We start from the raw sequence: 21,737 nt of genomic DNA on the forward strand, positions 1-21,737 counted from the left end.
CTTTTTCAGTGGGATTCGAACCCAAGCTCTTCTGCGTATCAGTCGCTCGTGCTTCTCCGCCAATTCACGTAATTAATATTTAAAGTTTTTAAAATGTCTATCTAATCTTAACTTAAGAAATGCGTAAATAATTTTATCAACAAGTCCTATGTTAATTTTCAAAATTTTTGAAAATACTATATAATACATAGACTTTTTTTCTAACTCCTGCGTAAGACTTGTAACTCAAACTTTTTCTCAGTCATGTAAAGTGACCAGTCTTGCTGAAGATTTTTATATTGAAAGGTATAATCTTAATAAAACTCAGTAAAAATTTTGTTTCAGAAATTTTGCTTTTAATAAGGACAGTCAAGTAAATTTTTGTAAACTGTGTAAACATTACAGAATAAGAATATACAATAATTTTTATGCCAAATTTCACCAAACAATCTGTTCAATCCAACCAATGTAATGTGAGACTCTAGTATAAACTCCTGGTATATTTTTAACAGCACATAATTTACCAAAACTAGTAATACCGACAATATCAAATAGACAACTTCCACTGTCGTGATAAAATTGTATCGGGCCACCAGAATCACCTGTACATGTATCACTCTTCCAATCATTTAATAAATCTCCTGCACACAACATATTTGGTGTTATACCATTCGGTGTTACTGTCGTATAATTGTATGCCAATGAACAGTTTAGGTTATCAATGACTTGTAGTTTGACTTTCATCAGTTCGTTTCTTGGGTTGTAATTATCTGAAATCCCCAAATGGTTAATTAATATGTCTTTATTAATTAATGTCAGATAAACGATAATTTTTAACGGCAGATAAACTTACCATTTTGGTCAGAGCCCCATCCAGTGGCCCAAACAACAGCTGGTGTTGTTTCAAACTTGAAGTATAAACAAGCTGGTTGGATATTACTTTTAAATGTTACCGGTCGTTCAAGTTTTAATAAGGCAATGTCATAATAAAGTTGTGGTGATTTAAATTTTGGATGTTTTGTAATATTAATTATTTTCATTATCACACCTGAATTTCCTATTAAATTATTACTTCCCAATTTAACTACTGCAGGTTTCCCTCTATGAACAAATTAAATATTTATAACTTTACAGAGTATTTGTAATAAATGTATACATAACAATACGTTTATTGAAAAAGTCCATTGACTATTATTGCATGTTTCCTCAAAACTTTATAATTTTTAAATTATTAATGAAAACAAGCTTAGTAAGGTAAAGGACCCAGGGCCTGATTAGGGAACGGTTTTTTACCTTATATATTTTAGGTACTTGCTAACCAATTTTGGTCCAAATTTAATACAGTAGACTCTGGTTATAAGTTACATCGGATGCTCTACTCACTTTCACGTCAATTTCATTTTTTTCCGTAAGTTAGAGTATAGACAGAAATATAACTTATAAAAGTAGAGGAACTCCCCCTTGTTTAGAAAATTTTATAGAATCCAATAAGCCCTTTGAGGAATGAGGGCTTATATGTAATATAAATGTCAGCCCATTCTGCCCTACTCTCACCTAATACGGGAAGGGCGTGAAAAATAGGCCACTTAAGATTTTGAGTGCCTCGAATGATTGAGAGCAAAATGGTTCCCTTGAATTTTGGGGCCCATTTTTCTCTCCCTCCCTCTCTCTATATAAGCCTTATACAACAGCCATAAGAATTTATCAGAATTTTTAAGCAGGTTCACTTCTATATAAATGCTAATCGCAATCGTTCGAGTAATAAATTCAATATTTATAACTTTACAACATACTAGCGATAAGTCTACACATAACAATAAATTTATTGACCAAGTCGATAAGATTTTAATCGTTTGCTTTTAGATTAAAAGAAATACAATAGGCTTCAAAATATTTACATTTGATTATGAGTGCAGTGTGCAGAAGTAAGGACCCATTGATCTGATATTAATGAACCTGCGCAAAGATATTTTATTGAATCATTACGTAATCTATGAATCCATCCGATTGCTGCCATATGTGGAAACTCATTTGCCTCAGCAATTTGTCCGTGAGAAATTAGAAACATTGGATAATTTTGACATTGTTTTGAGGTTATGTTCATACTTTGTATTATTGCATTGTATTCTTCACATTCTAATTACCGCCCAGTAAAATAAAAAAAAAACTATTAAATGTTATTTTAAATAAATGATCACGAATTTTTAAAAAAGGTATTTACATACTTATTTCAGATATTCTTTTCTTATATTTTTTTTTTTTTATTATCAAATCTCCTTGTTTCATATAATCACTCAAATAATCTTCATCATCATTCAAACTTAATGATTTATTTATATTTATATTTATACTAGTATCTACTCTACACACAAACTCAGTACTAAATAAAACCAACGGAAATAAAGTAGTTATTTTTATTATCATTATATTTAATCAGGTTTACTAAAGAGTAATATACTAAATAATTCGTTACTTATTGGTCTCTTTAGAAATATCACGTAATTAAATTATTACTAAATATTTATAAAAATAAAAAATTTAAATGTCTGTAATATTGGAATTTTCAAAATTTTCATTTTCACTTGAGGTCAATCTGAAATTGGCAGACCTCAAGCGTAATTACAGATTTTTTGAGGTATTTATCGAGTTATCATTTATTTTATTTACATATTAAATAGAAACAATCGTTTTTTTCTTTATAATATTTCGCTGACAATGAAAATCCAGATGTTCAGTTGTGTAATTTGTTGCAGCAATACAGTTATTATATAGCCGTCGACAAATTTTATAATGCTGGCAGTATAATTTTTTAAAACATATATACTTGTATATATGTAATGTATAATAAATAGCATGGGTAAAATTAATTATTACTATGGAGTTATTAAAAAATTAATTAAACTATACACTGATTGTCGAATTAGAAATAATTTTTACTTCAATAAATATAATAAAATATTCTGCGAAGTTAATTACAGCCGAATTTTATTAACTCGGAACTTCCTCGAAATTTTGACCCCCACTATAACCTATGCTGTCTCCTACCTGATGTTCTAAATTTGTAGTGTATATATACTTAAATATGCATCATTCATGTAGATGTAAGAGCGCATGCGCGTTTACTTTTTAAAGAAGGGGCATTCGATAAGTCGGAATTTCCGCTCCTTTGTAGACTAACTGTCCAAGTTAATAGAATTCGGCTGTATTTTACAAATTTTTGAAGACCATGGACCTTCTGAGAGTCAAAAGATAATTTTAAAAAACTTTTTACCGCCAAATTTTTTATGACCACTCGAAAACTATGAATGATAAAAATATTTAACCTCAGAAGACCACTTTTCGCTAAATTACTACATTTCGAACATTCGAAAATTTAGGATTTTGTTAGCATCCTTTAATTTTGGTGATCAGTATAGTATACAACCTCAAGTAGCGGATTACCAAAAGTCATTAAATAAAATTTAAAAAAATTACAAAATAGTCTTTTGATTTTCTAACAAAGATTCGTCACTTGAACTACTAGAACTACTACTATCACTAATACTATTATCTGCCTCTTTGCTTTTCGAATTTCTAGTAGGAACTTTGGCATACATTATTTCAAAAGCATGCTGTAACCGTTGAGCCATCGGAACGAGTCCATGTTTACGGCATTCGTACCTGTAGCAGTTGGTGAAGATAAGTCTTACGTCTTCAGCGAATTCCCGAGCGTTTTTGTATTCACCATGATCTAGTTTCTGTTTTATAGTAAACAGATCCATCGGTTTTTTAATTTGATTAAGATAATCATTGAAGCCCCAACGCTCAGGATTTAGAGGCTTATAAAAAGGCCATGCGTACTCTGAATGTCGTTTGCGGTATAGCTTTTTAAGAATTTTCCTGCAATGCATGAGACTTGCTGAGAGCTCTACCTTCGGTTTGCTGGTTTGTGAGTACTTCGTTTGAATACCGAACTCTTCTGCTAGTGTTTTGTCGTTGACAACATTACTGGAATCAGCCTCTTTCTTTACACACTTTTCGACGTCACTTGATCCACTTGGAGACTCTGAAACTGGTGCTGATTTCAATGGCCGCATGTCATTTACTGACGCACCATTGAATGATACTCTTTCTTGATCAATTCCAAAATTTCCGCTGTGACGTTTCACTTCAATTTCTTTTTCCGGCATTCTGGTCATCTTCTGTTGAAAACTTTTTTCAAGCGTCTGAGCCATCAACACAATATCCTGATCCGGATCATTGTAAGAATAACAGTTTTTAAACATGAGATTGAAATCTGCAATACATTCATCTGCTGACCAATAGTATTTATTTGCAAGACGTTTCTTAATCGTGCCGAGATCCATTGGGTTAGTGATCACTTTGTAATAATCCGGTAATTGGAGCTCATTTGTATTGACAGGTTTCTTGAATGGTTTAGCGTACGAATGATTCCACAGAGGCTCTAGCACGTGTTTTTTCATAAACCGAAGCTGATTAGTCACTCGTCCAGGTTTACTTGCCCTTGGTAATACAGGTGGTTGAACCACGCCATTTATTGGTTCTAGATGAGGTTCTTCACGTGGTGATGTTTCTTCAATGCCAGTCGCACGATTTTGTGAATTGGAAACTATTGGTTCCATGATAGTTTTTATCGTGCACTGACTTTAACAAATCAGATTTTTTGTAAAATGTGATGAATGGTATGGTAACACGAATCTTATAATACTATTTTATCACAGCGTCAACTAGTTTGGTTTCAAAAATCATAAAGTTACGTATGAGTTTTAGACCACAGCTATTTTGTTGTAAGACATTGCACTTTTTCTTAAAATAGTGAAAAATCGTAACAGCGATGAATGTTTTAGAACCGTATAATAAATATGTTAAGGTGCCAAATTTTGAACATCTCGATCGCGAAGAAAAAAACTTTTATTTCAAAAGCAATAAGATCATGCGTGAACAATTTTATTTTAAAGACTAACTTATAGACAAGCACGAAAATGGACTTGGAATTTTCCAAAGTCTAAAATTGAGGGTGGGAAGGAAAATGCACAGTAGGAAAAATTGAGCAAAAGTAATTGGCTGGAATTAGGAGAAGGGAGAGACTAAGGGCTAATACAAATCTGCTAAGGAGGGTGCGAATGACGTAGGCTGAAGAGAGGGGGAATGGGACCGCGAAACCGAAGTTACCTCTAAAGTCATAAATTACACTAAGTAGGAATAATTAAACAATAGAATGGGGAATAAGGCTCAAATAAATACGAATAAGTCTTTCAGCAATAAACTAAGGAACTATGACTTACATGATTTAGACAAACAATAATACCCACTGAGGCCTAAATAGCAACTATAAACAAATATAAATACAGTGTTATTGTAAGGGAATATGAGAAAAACTACGGAGTCTCAATTCTAAACTTGATAACTGAAATTAAAAATAGTCAGGTTATGAGGTCTTGTACCGTAAAATGGAGAAAATTATCATTGGGTTCAAGCGTCAGTCGAAATTTATTAACAAGGTATCATAAATAAATATAGTAAGCAAATGGCGCGTATTTTATACGAATAATAGTTCTGAAAAAAATAATGTAGATGTTGTATTATAAAGTATCAACTCGAACAGAAATTTTAGTTCTTAAAATCATTTAAGTTGAAGTCTATTCTTTTTACAAACAATTTTCTTATCATTAATACTTATTATTTATGGAATAAACTTAAAAAAATGTTAGGCTTTAAAACTGAACATCAAAACAGAACATAGTAATCATAGATTAATTCAACATCGTAATCATGAACACCGGTATATGTATCATTGGTCCACTCATTAGGACTGAGTCTACGAATCTATGGACTAAATTTATCGTTGGCTATAAAAATATGTCGTGGTCATATAAATATACAATAATCCATTGAAAAAGTTATGGGGTATTACCTAATATTGTCCTAACGGAATTTTTTCCAATACATAGCCCAGGCTTAGCCCGAGGCCATCATCCCAAACGTAGGCCTGTTTTTTTCCTTACCTGGGAATAATTGCGATCAACTTCAAAATTAGTCATTTTAAAAGCTTACATATAGACAATGATTAAAACTTTCAGACAAGTTTCTGCAGATCAAGTCTTTCAGTTAACTTGTCTTCAGCTTACGGTTGTAGATTGACACCAACTTGTAGTTCATCTTGTAATGAAAACTTTGAACAGCAGAATCTGTCGTAAACTTAACGTAAAGCTAACCGTAAAAATTGAAGATCAAGTGTTGCCATCAGGACATCGATTGTCAACTTTTTCCTTTATCAATATCCTAAGTAGATATAGAAGAAGTTCACTTTTATCACCTACTGTTCTGGTAACCACTGACGGTAAGCCAGCGACAGCCTACTGCTGCAACTTGTCGCCAAGTTGAACGCAAAAAGTGTCATTTCCAAAAGCTTACGAAAAACTGGTCAACTTTCTCGGAAAGTTTCTGGCAAAAGTTGCTTTCATTTTTCTTAGAAAGTCGGCGAGAGGTCACGGCAGTAAATTGTGACCAACTTTATAGGAATTGTCAGAAAATTTCTGACCCAACAGTTGCTATCGAGATGTAATTTTACCATAAGATGAGTTAGATCGTGAAGAGAAAGTATATTTATTGAACATGGACAATGTAAATTGCGAAATATGTTACAATTCATATCACAAATCATAAGTAAATTGTTTATTTTACGCACTATCAATTAGTGCTACTGAACGCACTGTTATTTATTTTTGATATTATAATCTTTTTTTTTTCTTTCTTTAAAACCCGACAATAAACCCAGTTATAAATAAATATTTAAAAACGTTTTAGATAGTCATGTACATAGCTTTATCGATAAAAACATTAAAGTCTAATGACCTTAGTCACATGATCAACAAGAGCTCAGTTTAATCAGCCGTCAACGACGTAAATTAAAAGTATGGCGACGCTTGAATCTAACACGTCTGATAACTCCTCTAGTGATTCAATAAAATTAAAAGTTTTTGATAGTAATAGTGATGAAACAATTAATGAGGGTGATTTAACTGATATTCCTTTACAATCTTCATGGACATTTTGGCTTGACAAGTGAGTTAATTATATTTTCAATAGTTTCTTCTGCAGATAAATTTGTAATTGCTATTTTTTAATATTTTCCCTAAAGCAAATATCTACTGTAGTATTATCATTCATAAAAATTTTTGCAAATTTATTGTATTTCTTAAATTAAATCAATTTATTAAAATAAAAACTTGTTTATATTTTTTAAATAAAAAAAAATATAGATTCTTTTAATTATAAATTTAATTGTTAGTTCCATTTATTTTAGTGATTAAGTTTACTTTTAATTGTCATTTTTATTGTAAATATATATATATTAAGTCATTAAATAAATATTCTCAATATTTTTTTGTTGTAGAAAAAAAAATATAAAATCTGAGAAAATGATAAAATTCTGTGTTAAAAGAGTATCAATATAACAATGAATAACTTGTTTACAATTTGACCATATCATATTATAGATTAATAAAAAAAATTCATTTTTATATTGACGTAATATGAACTGTCATGTAATTAATTGTTATCACGACGAAAATATAAAAAAAAAAAAATTATATAATGATTTTTTTAAAATAATTTTTTGTTTTACAAATATATTGATGCAGGTGTTCACATAAGAGAAAATTTCATGAAAAATTTAAGTGTACTGTTGCAATGAAAAAAATAATCAGTAGCAGCTACCAATTATTTCGATACCAGTTACCGAAATAAACGGTAGCGGCTACCGATTAATTTTTGGTAACAGCTACCGATTATTTCGGTAACGGCTACCAACTCACACTGAAAAAAAATCTTTAGCTGTTACCGATAATTAGATAACTGATACCGAAATAATCAGTAGCGGCTACCGAGAAATAATTTGTAGAGCTACCGATTGCAAATAGATAGCTGCTACCGATTGCTAACAGGTAACTGCTACCTATTTTTTTTTTCAGTGTGTTTTTAAGTTTCATATGAAGCTGAAGCTAGCGGCCGTAATAAGTAGCGGCCACGCAAAAAATTTCTGGCCGCTACTTATTACGGCCGCTAGTTTCAGATTCATTAACTTTCATTCAAACTCAAAAGTTCATATTTTTTTTAATTTTATTTAACAGTAAACTTATAGTGAATAATTCAGTATTATATGTATTAAATATAATTTTAATTATTTCAACAGAGCTGTTCGAGGCAGGACAGTAGACGAATACAAAGAAAACTTGAAGAAAGTTTATACTGTTGATACGTATCAAAAATTTTGGGCTGTTTATAATAATATACCTAAAGTTTATGAAATTCAAGTAAATATTATCTTTACAATTTATAATTATTTATGTAGAGATAATTTTTTAGCGATATAATTGGAAAAAGAAAAGAATACAATTATAATTATGTATTAATTTTTTGTATTCAATTAGAATAAATATAGTTATCACTTAATGAGAGACGAAAGATTGCCATTATGGGAAGAAACTAATAATAGGATGGGTGGAACATGGAGATTTAGATGTCATAAAAATGATACCGTGAGTTTATGAAAAAAAAATTTTTTTTATTTATTTTTTAAACAGAAATAAAATCTTGAGTAACTTGGACTCTGTCAGAATATTTTGGATTTCCTCAAAAATATATTTAGATTCTGTTTTTAAAGCTGCGTAATAATTGACCCGATAACAAAATACCCATTAACAAAATAAACAAGGAAAAATTAAAGTGCGACAGAAGGGGGCAAGATGGAACTATAAAAATTTTATTTGTTTATTATTAAAGTAGTCGTAAATTTTATCATAATTTAGTCATTAACATAAAATTAATTAATTAATAGTTATTTATGGCACTAGTCTGATAAGTGAAAAATTATGGATTGGGTTAGTTCCAGAGAGAACTGACAGGTTGCGCTGTGTCACAAAGGAGTGGGGAAAAACTGATTTTTTTCATACTTAAAGCTAACTTTTAATTACAAAAAAACACTCTTTTTTGTAAACCACTCTAATGTTTCTGTAATTATTTAACATAACGGTACCAAATTCCACATCCATTTTACTGGAAGCCATTTCCTCACCTATTTCAGGCATACGCGCTCTGCGAGTGTCCTGTATTTTCTACCATAATATAGTCATAGCGAAATTTTAAGTGTAAGCTATGAAATTCCAAGTATTCGCTTTCCTGTATGCCGACATGTTGAGGGTTCGCCCATTGGTTATAGTTTCGTTGAGAATTCGCCATAACCTCTTTTTCGTAACGTCACTTCAAACCTGTCAGAATCCCTACTTTCACACATATGTATGGAAAATATCTATTCTGGAGAAAATCCTACTACTTTGGCAGAACAAAGTCCAAGTTAACTGTAGTAATTAAAAAAGTAATTGCTAATGTATATACATATATTTTTTTTTATAGGAAACTGTTTGGAAAGAAGTCGTTTTAGCTGCAATTGGTGAACAATTTAATAAATATATACATAAAGAGGACGAAATATGTGGTGCTACTGTATCTGTAAGAGATAGAGATGATTTAATTCAAGTAAGAAAAAATTTTCTTCCTTTAAAAAAAAGTTACTTTTTTCTTCTTAATATAAATTTTTTTCTATATCTTGTTTTGTTGTTTCACAAGATTTGGAACACCAAAGCTGACCTTGCAGATTCCGCTACAATTATACCAGCCGTCTTAGAACTTTTACCGAATATTCATTTCCTTGGTGAATTTTATAAACGTAAATAATTTTTCATATTATTTGAATAATTTAATTTAATGCTAATAATTTATATATAATTTGTTATTTTTATTACAGCTCATCAATTGAATTATGCATATGAACGTCATTGACATATTATATTGAAACTTATCCAAAGAATTAATTGTAATTAATGTATTTCACTTAACCTATAATATTATAAATGATAAAAAAAATTTTTAATAATTATAACTAATAATAAATTATTTTGTTTACTGAAATTATGAGGTTGTATTTATTTTAATTAATAAAACTATTTTTTTTTAGTCAAATTTAAAAAAATTACTTGATAGTTACCACTAATGAAGATTACCTCTATTATCTGTTTAGTTAAAAATTTTTCGCCATACCTGCAAGATTTCCTATGAATTTTTTTAGGAATTTGTGTCGTGAGAATCTGTATTATCGGGATTTGTGTCATAGACATCCTTTGTTTACTCATTAAAGAAAAGATCGATTTTCTTCCCTCTAAATAGTGCAGAAATCTAAACAGGTGTAAATCTGGTAGAAATTGCATGCACACTATAAAAGAAGATAATATACTATATAATATCACTGTCACTTGTCGACAAATAAACATTAAATATAAAACAACAGATGGCGCAATGAATTAAGTTTAGTATGAATTTAGTTATCCCTGATAACACGAATTGATCGTGAAAAAGTTGGTCATTCATTAGTTTCCGACCAACTTGACGACAAGTTTTCGACAGCTTCAGCTTTTGCAACTTTTGGCTACAAGTTACCGCCAACTTTCTCAGAAAGTTGGCGCCAGTATGGAGCCGCAACTGGAATGCAAGTTTCTGAGGAAATTGAAAAGAAACTTATCGTCAACTTATGGTTGCCAACTTTTACAAACAACTTTTGCCACCAACTTTCTCAGAAAGTGACCGTCAACTTTTTGGATTTACAACTTTTGCCACCAACTTTCTCAGAAAATATCTATCAACTGTTGGCGGTCAACTTGGTGTCCAGTTGCGGTTGCAAGTTTCTCGTCAGTTTCTCGCTAACTTGGCTATCAGGGTACTCTAGGGTAATTGGCATGTTTTGCAACAAGTGCGGTAAGTTAACGATTCCCCACAATAGTAAAATGGGAACTTACACTACAGAATAGTGTACACTAAGGTAGGACTTATCCCGCATTAGTAAAAAAAAAAAAGAATTTCTTAAGAAAAAAAGAAATGATTGTTCGTTAACTTGAACCAGGAGTTACTTCTTAAAAGACAAGTTAAGGTTCACTTTTTTTTCGACAACCCGAGAACAAATGGTTCTGATTAAATATAATTATATTTAAACGGTTAGATATAACTAGATTCAAATATTGGTGGATATAACTATATATAATTATATACAATTATGCATAAATGTGTATAATTATACAGAAATTTGGATATAATTATAGATAACTATATATGGTTATATCCAATTTTATATAGTAAGATATGATCACGTTTTCTTGGGAAGTGATTTTAAATTAAAACTTACAACTATGGCACAGGCTTTTTTGTAAAAATCAATTAGCATGACCAAAAAAAAAGTTGTCGGTTAAATCAAAAATTTTTTTCCAAAATTGAATTATTGTTTTTAGTCATTCTGTGTTCTTAATATGGAAAATGGTAACTTGCATAAAAAATTTAAGATTTATCTATTAATTTATTAAGGTATTGATTTTTAATGTTCAAAAAGTAGCTTAAACGTAAAAAATTTCGCTTAATTGGTCGACAGAGGGGTCATCTACCTCAAAGTTATCCCTATAAAAAAAATTTTTTTGAAATTAGAAAAAAATTAATTACCATTTTTATCAATTAAAGTCATAGGGTATAATTTAGTATTCAGAACATATTTTAAAATGCCAGATAATAAATTTAAAAAATGATAATTTTTTTGAAAAAAATAAAAAAAAAAATTTTTGCAACAAATTATTGCTTACTTCATTTCGGCCTTTTTTGCATCATGATTTATATAGTTTATAAAAAATGTATACTGCATACCATTATGATGAATTTAAAAAAAAACTACATATTTATATTAAAAATATAAAAAAAAATATTTTTCCTTTGAAAAATAGTGAACAGTTTAATAATATAGTTGTTTAATTAAATTATAATAATCATTTAATGTAAATAATTAAAGACAAAGTTCCCAAAATTCAACGACATCAAATTACCGAAAAAAAAAAAAAAAAAAAAAAAAAAACTGAATTAAATATCTAGCTAATAAAAAACTGGCGCCAATACTAGTCGTTTTCGATAAATAACGATCAATGTCGTCTGAATTCCATTCACCGAAATATTTAAGAATTATATTACGTTGTAAATAATAATAATAATTACCAGATAATATTCGAAATTTTTTATTAAATTAACAATAAATCATTTATTTCATAAAAATTCAATAAAATAAAATGTTATTTATTTTAAACCAAAAATTAAGAAATAGTAAACAATTTTACTATCCAAGTTATAATAAAATATAATAATAATTGATTTTATTAATCAGAAATAAAATAAAATAAAAAAAAAAAAAAAGAAACTAACCCGTGAACTTTTAAATCCTTTAAAGATGACTCACTTATTTTTATCAGAAGTCATTTGAATTTTAATAATTGTTTACATCTACAAATTTATTCAACTTTTATCGTATATGCTACTGTTTCGTTAATTATCTCGCTTTATACTATTTCACGATCAACATCTCAGGAATTCTTTTGGCCATAAAAAAAAAAAAAGAGAAACATAAAATACTGAAAAATAAAATAAATAATAATGATAATATAATAAAAAATAAATTCCCCTTTCATCACATCATTGAATTAACACATTTTTTTACTAGCAAACCGTAATATTAATGTTAGATGTATGAAAATATATAAAAAGTTTGTTTTCAACGGCTAATTTTTGATAAACAAATTTTTTGGGTTAGAGTAAATATAATATATATTATATTTCATAGATGGAGTCTGTTAGTTGATGAATTTTCTCTAAAAAAAAAGTATCAAAAATATATAGATGAATAATATATCATACTGCAAAACTAAATTATTTTATACGAAAATCGCATATGACGTAAATCGCAAATTAAGGAATTTTTAGAAAATTTATCTCTTGAAATTCAAAATTAGTTCAGAATTCTGTTTACGGACAACAAAAAAACTGACGAATTTATTAAGTTCTGAATACTAAATTAAGTGAAACTTGATATATTTGGCAAGGAATCTAGCAACCACATAAATTTGCATTTTCGATTTCACTGAAATTTTTATGATGTTATCTATCTAGAGAAACATTCCCGATTATTCTAGAAATTTTGTTATTTCCGGCTTAAAAAAATTGACACTTTTTAAAACATATATAAGTTGTTAATTTCAGTGCGATTTTCGAAAATCAAGTTTTTATCAGGTGTAGACGTTTGAAAATTATGTACATTGTAAAAAAACCGGTGTAAGTTTACGGTATTCTAGTGTGAAGGCTATCGGTGCTAAATTGAACGCCGGAAACCATGTTAACCATAATACCGGTAGCGGCATAGAAATTTTTCTCGGTATTAGGCAGTGTTAAAAAGAATATAGTTTCTATTATTACTCTATAGGGAAGTATTACTTTATAAAACATAAGAATTATAATAACACATAGAGAAAAAATTATGGTAACAATTACAATATACTATGACAATGGTTCCCATAGTGTATAGTAGAGTGTGTCAAAAAAATCGACTAATGTTTTTTTTTCGAATGGCTGTGGAATTCTGTCAGAGGATATCAAAAAAAAATTTCTGTGAAAATATGAGCTCTTACTATTGATATTTAGAGGTCGCGAATCACAATTTTCTATTTTCCATTTAAATAACATAGGAAAAAAAAATTTTAAGCTTGGAATTTTATACCTCGACAATGGGTCATTGTACAGATGAGCTCAGGATATATTTTCGTAGGGAATTAAACGCTCTACAAAAAAAGTCTCTTATTATTTTTTGATAAATTCATCTGTTGAAAAGTTATTGGAGCTTGAAGTCAAATTTATGGAAAATTTCGAGTTCTTTTCACTTTTTCAACGAAACTATCAGACTTATCACAAAATGCCATAAGATCTTTTTTGTAGAAAATTTTATTCCCTACAAATTATTTTCAATAAACTTTTTTGAAATTCCGCATAACTTTCTAGTTATTTCCATTTCAATACCAAGCTTTCAAAAAAAATAATTTTCTGATCGAAAAGGTTATAGTCTAACAGTATTACTATTACAGCAATATTTTTTTTCTGTGTGCCATGGAAACCGTTACCATATATTATGCTAATGATTTTCATAATTTGTGGTAAAAGCTACCATAATAGTATTCTAATGGTTAATATAATATTATAGTAATAATTACCATGACATTATAACAGTTATCATAGTGCTATAGTAATGATTACCATACTCTAAGGAATTTCTTAATGTTATGGTAACTATTAGTATACAACTATGGTTATTGTTACCATAGTAGTACAGGGTCGATTACCATAATATTATGGGAAGGGTTACTATGATGTAGTAACCGTTACAACATGAATGGGCGTACAACCCATAACTTCTACACTGTGAAAAATTTCCAATAAATTTTACTATGGGTGCAATGTAACACCGGACCATAAGAAAACTGTTACAAAATTTACAAGTGTCCCATAGTAAACAGTATGCGCAGACGACACGATTGGGACCTATGCGCATACGTTTACTATGGTACTCTTGTAAATTTTGTACCAGTTTTCTTATGGTCCGGGGTTACAATGCACCCACAGTAAAATTTAATGGGAATTTTTCACAGTGTAGTAATTATTACCATAACGTTATGGGTTGATATTTCATATAATTTTCTTTTCTTGTAGTATCTTAGATAACTAGTGCCATCGAGTATAATACTTCAGGCTTAGGATCAACGAGTATATGTCTATATGTATGTTTCTTGGAAATTTTTTGTATAGGTCTTAATTTTTGTCGAGAACGTAATTAGAGTTAATTAAAATTTTTCTTTATTTTTAGAAATATAAAAAATCATACTGGCAAAAAAATTTTTTTTTGTTTTTTTTTTACTTAATCTGCAAAGCCTTAACCTTTAAAGCTGAAAATATTTATTTTATAATACATCTATAATATCATAAATTATGTAAAGCTGTCAAATTTATTTTTATTGTATTTACATAATTAATTCTGATAAATTGCACTAGTGGTGACACTAATATTTAATTAATTAACCTTAATAAATTACTATGAATTGTAATAAATTTTTTAAGTGTTAATTTTATTCAGATACTATGTTTTTTATAGTTGTGATTTCCAATGGGAATTTTTTTAAGAATTTCGAATGAGTAATTCCCAAATTTGATGTAACTTGCGTTTAAATAAAATATTGAGATCAAGGAAGATTTCGATAGCTCAAAGGTTCAACTTTCAAAATCTGTTTGTAGATTTGATAAATATATATTTCAACGGAATGTAAAAAAAATCACAAGTCAGTTCTTAGAATTTTCGATAGAGCTTATCTCTCAGTAAGATTTTTGTTTCTTCATCAAAAAGTATCATTTCAAAAGATATAAGAGCAAAAAAAATTATTTTCGAAACACTCTAAGATGTGTATATACGAACATATATAAATAAAAAATAAGAATGATGAAGAAATAAAACTTTCACTTGACACAATGAAACGTGAATCGAATAGATTTTTTGTTTATTTCTTCCATTATTTTTGGATGTTTGACTTGTTGACATTTATATAAACAAACATGTACACAGACATTCCTATTGGAATAGTTGAATTTAATTATTTAGTTGTAAAAATTTACAAACATGTTGACAAGTTTTAAATATTTTTTGTTGTCAAGTAGTCATTTTTTTGTGTATAATTACTTGAGTAAAAAATATTATATATAATTATAAATAAAAACTAATCACTAAGATTATGTTTAAAAAAAGACATTGAATAAGTTCATTATTAAGGCATCGATTTATAATGAATAAATATTGACTGAAAAATACTTCTGAAATTTTACCCATGGCGGGTCTCGAACCCTCAACCATTGAGTTGTAAAGACTGCGCGCGATCCACTTGACTGAAAGAAACTTACAGTATACTATTCCACAGTATCATATGCCCTAAAAATTGAGCAATCGTAAGAATACGAAGAGAAGAAAATACTGCCTTTTTAGATTCAAAATTCACACGAAAGTTGCCATTTTTTCGGTAATATGGAACTGTAGATAAAATTTTCCAATCTTTAAAGTACAATTTTTTAAAATTAAACTCTATATTAGGCCCACTATAGAAAAAATGTTACGGAGCTCCGAGGGTCATCAAAAATCGAGTCTGTAAGTATTAAATTTTTCTTATTACTTTTCATACTTTTTAGCCTTTAAAAGAAATTTCTTAAAATTATGACAAGTATGCTATTGTCAAAAATTTAATTATCCACAAAAAATGTCTAATGTACCTTTAATATAAAGGACATGATTCGCATCTTCAAATTTTCTTTTTGTACCCGATCAAAATTCAAAAAATAAATTCGAACAATATTTTTACAGACAGGAAGAGCCACCTATTAATGAATTTTTTTTCTTTGTATTTTGTAAAGTTTCAGGAAGTACGCATAGAAACAAACGCCTGAATCCAATAACATCCTTATATATATATATATATATATATATATATATATGTATATCCTTATATTAATATGTAAATTTAAAAGTCAATAAACTCTTTCTAATCACCGTGACATAAGAAATGAATGTATTTTTTCTTATTTCATTTTTATATTAAATTTTTTTGCTTTATTTAAAAATTTGGAAGTGAATATTTTTTTTTTCGATGGAATTCTTTAAGGCGAGAGATTTCCTGTTATTATAATATAAATGTATGGCGCCAAGTGCTGGAAGACGACGTAGGGGCCAAGCCTCAGATGTCTATCATGTTAATAACGTTCTTAACATTCCAATACTTTTAAATATATATATATGTATATATTTATATGTACTATGAATATATAAGTAATAATACAATATTTTGTAAATGATATATGTAGTATTATTACCTTTTGATGTAAACACGTGTACATGTATATAAGGAACTAAGAGAGCAATAAATTTATTTGTAACAAATTTTTATTATAATATATACAAATATTTTATTATTTTTCTGTGGTTTATTATTTTTCTATAAAATTCATGGTATATCATTTTTTTCTATGCTCAGAGCAAATAAAAAAATTTGATTATTCATTTTTTGTCAGCGGTATTTTTTTAAGTAAATTTATTTTTCTGACAATAATTTAATTTTTTTTAATAGGCATGAAATTTCGGTTCTACTATTGCTTAAATAACGAAAATTATTAGTCTAATTAACCTTGACCCTCAATAGTCGTTTTGGCTCCATAAGGACCCGGTAACTTTTAACACCAAATTTTTATATCCGGGTCTTTGAAGATTAAACTCCAAATATCTCAAAGAATATCAAGTTTTTGAAAAAAGTATAAGAAATCTTTTTTGTAAAACATTTGAAGCTCTACAAAAAACGTATCTTACAATTTTTTAAAAAATTCGATATTTACAAAGATATTTGCAAAAAACCAATTATACTTTTTTTGGATGACTTTCAAATTTTCAATGGAAATTTTCGACCTTTATTTGCAAAAATAAATAAATTTTTTGAAAAGTCAGACTTTTTCATTGATTTTACGATAAAGTGAATTTATTACCGACAATTTGCTAGATAATTTGATATAAAATGTTGAAAATTCAAAAAGTTATATCCATTTTTATGCAATAAGTCAGTTTTACCCTTTTTTTATCACAGATATTTTTTGATGACAAAATTCAAATTTATAATAAAAATGGATACTAATTAATACAAAAAAGATAAAATAATAAATCTTAGAAATTTTCAAGTTTGATTATTAATTACTTTAATCTCAAAGACTGATCAGAGACCTTGAGGTCCTACAATTTGATTCCCTTGTGACCGTTCTGATTTGTCTACCGGAAGTATAACTATTTGGTGCTAAAATTTAATTAATTTTTTTATACGTCAATTATTGTCAATTCTCCAATTTTTGAATTTCACTAAATCAATTTGAAAATTATCGCTACTAAATTTAAATACAAATTTTTCCGCCGAAAATTGTAAAAAATTTTTTTGAAAATAAGTTAATTTTCACTTGCAAAAAAATTTCAATTAATCATTTATTTGAAAAAAAAAAAAAATAGTAAATTAATAAAAACTTTCTTGAAAATTATGGAAAATATTTTTTTTGTAAATTTTGTCTGAGATTAGAATAATTTTTGGTCATAATAAATTTCATACATTTGAATATTTAAAAAAAAAAATTTGCATAAAAAAACAAAACGAAAAAAAAAAAAATTTTATTCAATATCACCAACTATTTACAATAACAAAAGAGCTTCCTTTTCCCGATTGTTAATTACACTTGTATAATTTGAATCTCATACATCCGTTAATTTTATTATTCAATAAAACATCACATCTTTATCCTTTTTGTTAAAAAAAAAAATCAAATTAATAAAAAAATAATTATAATTTAAAATAGACGCAATAATTAACGGATATTGCATATAATATAATTAACTAATAATTTATATATATTTAAAATATGCTAGTGTAAGAGTGTATGAAAATTGTGTCATTTAAATTTCCCGCAAAATCGTAATTTATTTTCATATTTCCCAAAAACATAAAAAAAAAAAATGACATAAAAATTTTTAAAAAATTAAAAATAAAGTTTGTGGTTAGGAAATTCCTCATCTAAGTGTATAAGATATTTTTAGCTTAAAAAAAATGAACAAATATAAAACGAAGCAAAGGAATGTTTAGTAGGAGTAAAGAAATAAATGTAATCCGTTAGGTTTTTTTTATTTTTATTTTTTTTTTATTCATTTTATATAACCAGGCGCCAAAGCTCCGACCTCGAAAGGTCGTTTCGAGATTCCTGACTAAATTAATTGCTCAGAATAAAACCGGTGTCTGGACTTGTGCGGGTTTAGAGGCTATTAAATTCGACACAAACATCGCGTACATATTTACCCATTGAAAAAACATGTATTATTATAATAATTATTATTATTTTATTTATTTATTAAGTTTTTTATTTAATTGCTAAAAAAATTTATCATTTTTTTGCTACAGTTGCAGCATCTCTTCTCTATATGGTCAAGTAGTAAAAATGTGTTCCATGTTTTGATGTTTATGTTGCTAAAATTTGCAAAACTATAAATAGTCTCAGCCATGGATATTAAATTGACGAATGTTTTGTTTATTTTAATTATTTATTCACATGAAATCATGAATGCATGCATGTTAATAAATTTGGAAATTACATAGCGCAGTAATAAGAGTTTACTGATTGTCTTCTTATTTTCATAAATTTATGTCACATATTGGCTAAGTTTACAACCTATATATTTTACAAAAAATTTTAATAGTTAATATTTTAGTTTGTAAATAAAAAAATTTTTTGTATACACGCGGATAATTTTGAATTTATACACAAAAAGAATTATTTTGAGTCCAAAAAATGTTTTGGAAGACAGACGTTTTCGGAATCTAATTTAAGATTTTCTTGAGCCAAGAGAATTCGTCTTGATCGGAGATTTTTATTTTATCCGAGAAAATTGAGGTTTTCAAAAAATTGCCTTCGGACGGAATCGAACTCGCCTCCTTTGAGTTAGAAGTCTTGGCTGCTAACCACTAGGCTGACATAGTTCCAAGATAATGGATCATAAAATTTTAACTATAAATTATATAAGAACGGAATAGAAGTTACTATATTCTCCATGATTTTGACAGCCGGTTACAGGTATTTTGAACCCAAGAGACAGATATTTTTGAACTGAGTTCTTATCTCTTTTGCTTCGCTGGTAATACAGTTAAAATTTTGAGGTTCTCTGAGAAAAAATATTTCTTTTTAATTTAAACAAATTATACTTGGGTCAAGAATTTAAATTTATTGATCAAAGAAATGTTTTCTTGAATCAAGAAAATCAATTTTAGAAGAATATATTCTTGAATAAAAAGGAAATTTTCTTGACTCAAGTTAATTCTTCTTGATTCAATTTTTTTTCGATGTATGTATAAATAAGTATTGAAAAAAGAATGAAATTGAAATTGAATTTAAGCGGGAAAATTTAAAATAAAAATAATAAATTTTTCAATATAAAAATGACTTAACTTTACGACTTGGGATTCCCCGTCATTGGATATTTGATCGACAACTGCGATTAATAATACAACGAAAATAGGCATACCTAGAGAATGGAAAGAAAAAAAATCCATATATATTACGCGACGAAAAAGATTTACAGTCTTTCTCAAATTACCCATTCAATCAACTTTATCTACAAGTATTTAAATTTTAATCAATTGACGTAAGTAGGACGTAAATAGTGATTTACTGCTTTCATTTTATATTTATATATATAAATGTATACATATACATATACATGGACATATAAATATTAGCATTCAATAACTAAATAATCGATGATGAGTCAATTCGATAATCATTAAAATTATATTAGTATTAATTTGAAATTGATGGTATAATAATACAATAATAAAGATGTATAAAAAATTTTCAATTAACATAAAAAAAATATTTACTGTTTTATAGACACATTTATTTTATGGATAAATAAATATGTATTTCAAATAAATTTTAATAATTTATACAAGTTTTACTATTGCTATGATTTTTTAAATGCTATTATTTTTTTTTAATTTTTTGAATTTCTTTGAATTTTTAATTTTTTGAATTTTTTGTTCCGTGTTAAAAAAAAAAAGTAAACCGGTCGAACTTTGAAATTTGAGACAAGTTCAAATTTTCATACTTATGAGAACTATCGGAAAATTCTTAAAAAATTCTGATCATTTCACAATCAGAATTTGATCTTCTTTTAGCGGGAAAAATTATGAAATTTAAAAAATTTCGAGCTTTTTTAAAATTTTTTTACCAAATATTTGAATTTATTTTTTTTTTATTTCAACTTAAGTCAAATTCAAATTATTTTTTCGACCCGGAATCATTCAAAATATATTTTCATAAAAAAAAATTATGATTAAGGAAAATTGAATTAGTAGAAATTGAAAAAAAAAAAATATATATATAAGTCATAACGTATCAAAGCAAACGTTTAAAATATACATTTTATTAAAATTTTATGCATAGAATGAACTGGTTTTTTAGCTTAATCATTTAACGACCTTAACCTTAAGAATAAAAAAAATTAAGAAGAACAATAAAAAAACTCCAGTTGTAGAAGAAGTTATTAACGACCTAAATATCAAGTGAATAAATAATGGGTTCATGTTAAAAAAAAATTTTCATTGTAATCATTGATTCATTAATCATTTGATAAATTAAGAATATTAAAAAAAAAATACCGAGTCATAAGATGAATATTAATATAATAAAAATATTTATATATTATTATTATTTTTTTTTTCTTTTTTTTTTTTTCATTGTTAAAATTCAGTGGACTATCATGAATAAAAAAATATTAAGTATGTATTTATTAATTACTTATAAAAATGTAAGCAGAAGACCTCGAAAAAATAAAAACACCCACATAAAATAAAAATAATTATTAATTGATGATATATATATATATATATATGTATATATATATATATATATATATATATATATATATATATATATATATATATATTATGAATGGAATGGTTTGAGAACTGAAAAAAAATTTAATTTAATTTTATATAGAAAAGAGTGTGAAGTGGAATTGAACCGTGACCTTTTGCTTACCGAGAAATTGTTTTGACCACTGAGAACATGTAAGTTCAAAAAGTTAATAGGGTATTAACCGTCTAAGTGATATTTGTGACAGTAAGACTATTCGGATTATATATAAATATATAAATTGCCGGCACGTTTCGAGCTGATGAAATTATGCCAATATTTTCTACAACTTGTAACTTGATTAAAAGTCTGGTCGTGACTCATTCAACCCC

At 27.4% G+C, this 21,737-nt stretch overlaps 2 protein-coding genes across 2 annotated transcripts; one reads left to right on the forward strand and one right to left on the reverse strand.

Annotated features, from left to right (window-relative positions):
• Window positions 1-373: 373 nt before the first annotated feature.
• LOC103574864 (homeotic protein female sterile) lies at window positions 374-4,951 on the reverse strand. The gene is made up of 3 exons (XM_008554411.3): window positions 3,640-4,951; window positions 833-1,080; window positions 374-749 (listed from the first exon to the last, which is right to left on the reverse strand). Exons 1-3 carry the CDS (start codon window positions 4,599-4,601, stop codon window positions 418-420), a joined length of 1,542 nt encoding a protein of 513 aa, XP_008552633.1. The 5' UTR covers window positions 4,602-4,951; the 3' UTR covers window positions 374-417.
• Window positions 4,952-6,857: 1,906 nt separating this feature from the next.
• On the forward strand, window positions 6,858-9,892 carry LOC103574863 (eukaryotic translation initiation factor 4E type 3). The gene is made up of 6 exons (XM_008554410.3): window positions 6,858-7,044; window positions 8,174-8,294; window positions 8,412-8,519; window positions 9,394-9,516; window positions 9,607-9,706; window positions 9,785-9,892. The coding sequence occupies exons 1-6, from the start codon at window positions 6,896-6,898 to the stop codon at window positions 9,817-9,819; spliced, it is 636 nt and encodes a 211-aa protein (XP_008552632.1). The 5' UTR covers window positions 6,858-6,895; the 3' UTR covers window positions 9,820-9,892.
• The last annotated feature ends 11,845 nt before the right edge of the window (window positions 9,893-21,737 follow it).

The sequence above is a fragment of the Microplitis demolitor genome, chromosome 4, assembly GCF_026212275.2.
Source record: "Microplitis demolitor isolate Queensland-Clemson2020A chromosome 4, iyMicDemo2.1a, whole genome shotgun sequence".
Lineage (NCBI taxonomy): Eukaryota > Metazoa > Arthropoda > Insecta > Hymenoptera > Braconidae > Microplitis > Microplitis demolitor.

Coding starts and splice junctions, on each gene's coding strand:
- LOC103574864 (XM_008554411.3), bottom strand. CDS start 4,601: ATGGAACCAATAGTTTCCAATTCACAAAATCGTGCGACTGGCATTGAA. Junction 1,081..3,639: donor ATCTTCACCAACTGCTACAG/GTACGAATGCCG, acceptor ATTTGTTCATAG/AGGGAAACCTGCAGTAGTTA. Junction 750..832: donor ATGGGGCTCTGACCAAAATG/GTAAGTTTATCT, acceptor TGGGGATTTCAG/ATAATTACAACCCAAGAAAC.
- LOC103574863 (XM_008554410.3), top strand. CDS start 6,896: ATGGCGACGCTTGAATCTAACACGTCTGATAACTCCTCTAGTGATTCA. Junction 8,295..8,411: donor CTAAAGTTTATGAAATTCAA/GTAAATATTATC, acceptor GTATTCAATTAG/AATAAATATAGTTATCACTT. Junction 9,707..9,784: donor CCTTGGTGAATTTTATAAAC/GTAAATAATTTT, acceptor TTTTTATTACAG/CTCATCAATTGAATTATGCA.